The 6,663-nt window shown below is 39.0% G+C and overlaps 2 protein-coding genes across 2 annotated transcripts; one reads left to right on the forward strand and one right to left on the reverse strand.

Annotated features, from left to right (window-relative positions):
* The first annotated feature begins 713 nt into the window (after positions 1–713).
* On the forward strand, positions 714–4,517 carry LOC113696657 (uncharacterized). The gene is made up of 4 exons (XM_027216038.1): positions 714–826; positions 1,013–1,058; positions 1,419–1,505; positions 3,927–4,517. The coding sequence occupies exons 1-4, from the start codon at positions 714–716 to the stop codon at positions 4,515–4,517; spliced, it is 837 nt and encodes a 278-aa protein (XP_027071839.1).
* Positions 4,518–4,629: 112 nt separating this feature from the next.
* Positions 4,630–5,300, reverse strand: LOC140009821 (uncharacterized). Its single transcript, XM_072056152.1, has 2 exons — positions 4,875–5,300; positions 4,630–4,749 (listed from the first exon to the last, which is right to left on the reverse strand). The coding sequence occupies exons 1-2, from the start codon at positions 5,298–5,300 to the stop codon at positions 4,630–4,632; spliced, it is 546 nt and encodes a 181-aa protein (XP_071912253.1).
* Between the last annotated feature and the right edge of the window lie 1,363 nt (positions 5,301–6,663).

The raw sequence follows: 6,663 nt of genomic DNA on the forward strand, positions 1-6,663 counted from the left end.
CAGAAAGTAAAACTTGAAGCCCTGGAGTTCACTGAGTATGCATCGATATGGTGGGATCAACTACGCCTTAGTCATAGAAAGAATCGTGAGCGGGCTGTGGAGACTTGGGAGGAGTTACGAGGATTGATGAAAATGAGATTTGTGCCTAACTACTATCATCGAGACTTGCACAATAGATTACAAACTCTTATTCAAGGCAATATGTCCATGGAGGATTATTACAAAGAGACAAAGATGGCTATGATGAGAGCCAACGTTCAAGAAGATTTAGAAGCTACAATGTCCAAGTTTTTAATTGGTTTGAGGCATGAAATTGCGAAGATAGTTGAGCTCCAACAGTATCTAGATATAAATGAGTTGTTGGACAAGGCGGTGATGGTGAAAATGCACCTCAAGAGGAGGGGTAACACTCGCTCAAATTCCAACCATCAAGCTGGAAATTGGCGAAATTTTCCTTCAAGAAATGAGGACAAGACAATGGGAGCTTCTCAACCATCAAAACCGAAACTAAGTGAGGCTAAACCAGCAGCTAAATCCGAGGTGGAAATTGGTCAACGTACTCCAAAACCGCGAAGTAGGGATGCTAAATGTTTCAAGTGTCAAGGTTTTGGACACTTTGCATCTCAATGTCCCATCAAAGGATCATGCTCATCCTATCTAATGGAGAAGTTGTGTCGGATAAAGAGGACGATTGTGAAGGTATGCCACCTTTAATGGAGGAAAGTGATAACTCGGAGGAAGAATTGCCCGTTGATGGTAAAGTTGGATTCTTAGTTGTCCGGAAAGTGCTTGCTGCCCGAGCTATAGAAGAGGATGATATGCAAAGGTAAAAATTATTCTACACTCATTGTCATATCAATGACAAGTTGTGTAGTCTAATAATTGATGGTGGAAGTTGCACGAATGTAGCGAGCTTGTTCATGGTTAAGAAATTCTCTCTTTCAACCACCAAACACCCTAAGCCATATTGACTCCAATAGCTAACTAATGATGGTGGTAAGCGTGTTTATAGGCAAGTGAAGGTTCCATTCCACATTGGTAAGTATGAAGATGAAGTGGTATGTGACGTGGTACCAATACAAGCAAGTCACTTGATCTTAGGTCATCCTTGGTAATTCGACAAAACTGTCAACTTCGATGGTCGAACTAAGAAGTATTCCTTCATGCTTGGTGATAGAAAGACTACTCTTATTCCTCTTACCCCTAGACAAGTCTATGAGGATCAAGTGAGGCTACATGAAGAATATGAGCTAGAATGTGACCAAACGAAAAGAGCAATGCATGAGAGAGGAAAGGAAGCCAATTTGGCCAAGAATGAGAAGATGAAGACAACACTTGTTTGCATGATCAAAGAAGAGCTGGATCCTTCTTGTACCTATATTAACTTGATTACTACTAGTTTTCTTTCTTTTGGGCAGGTTAAGCAAATGGTCATGGAAGATGCTACGCACCAATTTGAGGATTCGTATCTCATTGATACGAAAGAATTGAAATTAGACCGTGAGGTTCAAGGTGCTGCAAGCAGCCTTTGCAAACATTGCACATGATGTTCTTTGTGTTGGATAAAGTTCTTGATCGTGTTCCTCATAAGAATGACCTAACGTCATGTAACCTGCCATGTTACCTTTCGTGTTTCCATTTGTCGGCAAATCGCCTTTAAGAGGAGGGGAATGATGCAGTATCTAGCTACCAAAGAAGCCAAGCCAGCCGTTGAGCCGAGTTTGAGGCTATAAAGAGTCATTTTCATTAGTTAATGTTCTAGTTTTTGGTTTGAGTTTCTTTGTGCTGTTTGCTTAGATAAATTCCAACAGCTTTAGTTTATCAAGTTGAGTAATTTATTAGTGGAATAAATGGCTAAAAGGTCATGTTGACCATAGTAAGCCATGTTGGCCGAATTAAGAGTTAATTTTTTAGTAGTTAATGCTTAGTTAAGTGAGTTCTAGTTTGATTAGGAGTTAGTCATGTAAAAGATTATAAATAAACCTTAGTTTTAACATTTTCGGGACATTGAATAAAATTTGAGAAAATTTTCAGAAATTCTTTCTTGTGTGAGAGAGCTTCTTTTGGCTTGTGAAAACCACCATTGAATATCTTAGAGTAGATCTAAGGTGATTCGACAACTTATCAATCAAGTATTTACCTTGATTGTGGTGTCGTTTTACCGTTTTGGTCTTTCTTGAGCGGTCCAAGATCGATCATAAACATTCATCCCCAAACGTTGATCCTTAATCTAGGTCCAAGCTTGTGGTTCACATTCTTGGTTCGCCTTGGCGTATTGAGAATCGTATCAATTTCTGAATTAAAGTAGAATACGCTTGGATCAAACCATAAATCGAAAGAGACTTAACCTTTTCTGCTAGCAAACCATGATTAACATATTAATATTTCTAGCAAATCTTCCAAATCTTAAATTGAACCATACATGGAAAGAGACTTGTGCTTTTTAAGGACTTTAATATAAGAAGGAAAAATGAAAATGGATGAATCAGACCACAAAAATGCCATAAACTTGATTTTGAAATAATTGCTCTAATATGAAAAAGTATTACTATAATTAAAATTCAAAAAGTATTAGAAAAGCTTCAAGTGAACACAAATACTAAAGTCTTGTCACAATTGAATCTCAAAGCCTATATCATAATCACCATCACTTGCTCCAAGCATCCTCTTCTTCCACCTTGTTTGACCACAAAACAAATAAATTAGATAAGCTAAGCCAAGTAATTTTACAAAAAAATCCCTTGACAGGAGATAAAAGTAAGAGTTCTTGTAACAATATTTTTCTAAAAAAGGAACTTCCCTAAACATTTAGTGCAATAATACTGCTACATTTAAGGATAACAATCCGTAAACAAACTAAATAACAATTGAGAAGATTTGGTGTCTCTATAACGAAAAAAAAATTTCTTTTACTTTCCTGCAAACAACCTATTGAGGTTGTCTATGTTGTCCCTTTTTTTTAAGTTTTGCAGTACTTCTAAAGGTTTTGTAATCTAGAAAAATGAGAGAATATCAAGAGATGGAATGATTCATGACTCAACAAAGTAGACGGGAAATTTTTTTCAGAAATGTGTCGAATTGAGCTTTTACAGCCTTAAAAAAAACAAAAAATCACAGAAGATGAACATATGGCAAAATTATAAGCAATAAAGCACAAAAATGGAGAAATGACAAATCAAAAAATGACATTATTGTTCTTAACATGATTATGAAGCTTTGCAACTTTAAAATTAGAAGAATTAGATAGCCAAAAGAAGAAAGAATGCATTAGATTTATAAGAAAATAAAGGAAAGTTGATCCAAAAGAAGCAGCCATGTTTTTTGGATTACAGTAAATCTTGCACTTGCTTATACGACATGCAAGCATTTGATTGTTGAGCATATAAACCACAGAAAAAGAATTCTAAACATAAGAGAAAAATCCAAGTCAATTTGTTTTGCAAGTTTCATCATGCAGTTTCTCTCAGAAGTGTTTGGATTTGTTAATACTATATCTGGACAATACTTATACTAAGCAAATGCCATCATAGCTACTCCTTTAGGTGCTTTATTATCCTATTTCGAATGTAGAATTTCATACACTAATGTAACTATGTTTTTAACCATGTTAATGCTGTTTGTGCAAAGTGCTTAAATAATTAAGAAACATGTCACAATACTTCTTTTATGTCCTATTACATTTCATCAAATGCAGAAAGGTGGCATATAGTTTGGTTCACGTATCTCATTTGGCTAGGGGCGGTCAAACCATTCTCCTTTATTGGTCAAATCCTCAAGTGGCTTGGATGGGAAAGGTTCTTTTAGATTTCTTAATGTTTGGATTCGGCATCATATTTTTATGTCTACGGTAGAAGAAAGTTGGAATCAACCGATACATACTCAGGGGATGGTGGCTTTTTTTAAGAAAATTTATAAGATTGTGGAAGGTACTGAAATCATGGAATTGCGAGTGTTTTGGTTACATTGGTCGTAGTGTCCAACATACGGAAAGGGAATTGTTCCGAGTCCAGAAAATTTATGATCGGTCTGGAAGGGAGGAAGAGCGTGTGAGGTTGGGGAAAGCGAGGACGGAGCATACGCATTTGTTGGCCATTGAACAGGATTTTTGGCTGCAAAAAGCTGTAGTCAAATGGATGAAGGAAGGGGATGCTAATACCTCCTATTTCCATGCAATGATTCGACAATGCCGGAATCAGAATTTCAAAGCCCGAATAAAAAATGAGGATGGAAAGTGGTTACAGACCAATCAGGAGATTAAGCTTTCGGCTGTGGAGTTTTTTAGTGCATTATTTCGGTTTGAGGCAGGAGTTGCGAGACTGAATGATATACCATTCTTTCTTCATAGTATTTCTCTACAGCAGAGAAGTAGGTTAGAATTGATGCCCACAGAAGAGGAAGTGAGTTGGGTGGTGTTTGATATGGACAAAGATAATGCAGTAGGGTCAGATGGCTTCTTGGCATTATTCTATCAAACTTGTTGGCAGTTAATAAAAAAAGACCTTATGGCGGCAGTTTAGGAGAGATAGTGCTGCGATGCAGCTGTGGAAACGAAGAATAAGAGGGAGAAGGGTAGGAGAGATAGAGAGGAGAGCGAGAGAATGAAGACTTGAGGAGGAAGAATCAATTCTGTTATTTCTCTTGATGCCTCTGCAATTGCAGAGAGCTCCTTATATAGGAAAGAACTACACGATCACTAACCCACTTAACAGACTGACATGCTGACGTCATCTGACTCAGCACCTTAACTACCTATAACAGAAACTGTTTTTATTTATTACTATTAACAATTAAGCCCCCCAAGTCCTGACAATCCCTTCCCCTTATGACTAGCCTTGTCCTCAAGGCTGGAATTGAGGGAACTGGTGATTGATAACAGATGCGTCTTCCCAAGAAGCTTCACAGGAGTCCATGTGAGACCACTTAATTAGATATTGGATCACAGGTTGATCCTTCCTGAGGATAACCCTCCTCTGCAACACTGCCTCAGGTTCTAGTATGCAGTGATCCTGCATATCAAACTCTGGTATAGTGGGGGTGGTGTGCTGATCCGGGCCAATCCTTTTATTGAGCAAGGATATGTGAAACACAGGATGTATCCTGGCCCCCTCAGGTAGCTTGAGCCTGTATGAGACCTGACCCACCTTTTCCAAAACCTCAAAAGGGCCATAATATTTAGCTGCTAGTTTAAGACTCCTTCTGATGGCCAAGGACTGTTGCCTATAAGGCTGCAGCTTCAGGAAAACATAATCTCCAACTGCTAGGGTCCTCTCAGTTCTGTGCTGATTGGCAAAATAAGTCATTCGTTGCTGCGCCTTGTCCAATTTCTCCTTAATGGACTGAGAGATTCGAATTCTTTCCTGGACCAGGACCTTGGCACCTGGAATAACTGTATCCTGATATGGTCCCAAGGTAAGTGTGATGGTTTATATCCATAGAGAACTTCAAATGGTGTGGTCTGCAGTCCGGAATGGAATGTAGTATTGTACCACTGCTCTGCTAAAGGCAGCCACTTGTACCAGTGAGTAGGGTGCTCACTGGACATACACCTCAGGAAATTTTCTAAACATTGATTGAGTCTTTCTGACTGACCGTCTGTTTGTGGATGGTAGGAAGAGCTCAGGTGTAGTGCTACTCCCATCAATCTGAATAACTCCTGCCAAAATTTGCTAGTGAAAATTTTATCTCTATCACTGACAATAGACACTGGCAGTCCATGGAGCTTGTATATATTGTCCAGGAAGAGTTGTGCAACCTGTGTGGCTGTAAAAGGATGTTTGAGCGATAGAAAATATGCATATTCATAGTGAAGCTGCAGCAAGTAGGAACAGTGGAGGACTACCAGGAAAGGTTTGAGGAATTAAAATCATTGATGCTAGTAAAAAATCCTCACCTATCCGAATCATATTTCGTTTCAAGCTTCATTAGTGGATTGCGAGATGAAATTAAGACTATGGTGAAAATATTGAAGCCAGACAGGGTATCAGATGCTATGGATTTAGCCAGACTGCAGGAAGAAGCCTGGAGGCTGCAGCAGAGATCTGCTAAACAGTTAGCAAAGTCACCTGTTGATCCTAAGTTTGGCTTATACAAAGGTACTACCGCTGTTCCAAATACCTATAAAATTCCACCGACTAATGTTATCAAAGGTGAGACTAGTTCAACTACACCAATCAGGAAAATATCGCCACAAGAAATACAATTTAGAAGGAATAATGGACTGTGCTTCAAGTGTGGTGAATGTTTTGGAGTAGGACACCAGTGCAAGAACAGACAACTGAACATGATGGTAGTCGATGAGGAAGATGAAGGAGAATTCTTGGATGCTGTAGGGGAGCAAGATGAAAAGACTGGCAACCCTGGAGAATTGATGGAGGTATCGCTCCATGCACTCTCTGAGGCATTAAAGAGGAAAACAATCACTCTCAGGGGAGAAATCAAGGGAGTTCCCATACACATTCTGGTGGACACAGGTAGTTCAGACACCTACATTAGCCACCATCTGGTTAAAGCTCTGGAATTGCCATATGTGGTCACCACTCCTTTCACAGTCGTCATTGGGGATGGCTCAATGGTATCAGGATGCACTAAGAGTCCTAAGGTGCTTTGGTCCACTAATAATCACAAGTTCTGTTTTGACATGAGGATCATGGAGCTAGGAGGATG

Source organism: Coffea arabica, chromosome 6e, assembly GCF_036785885.1.
Source record: "Coffea arabica cultivar ET-39 chromosome 6e, Coffea Arabica ET-39 HiFi, whole genome shotgun sequence".
NCBI classification, from domain to species: Eukaryota; Viridiplantae; Streptophyta; class Magnoliopsida; order Gentianales; family Rubiaceae; genus Coffea; species Coffea arabica.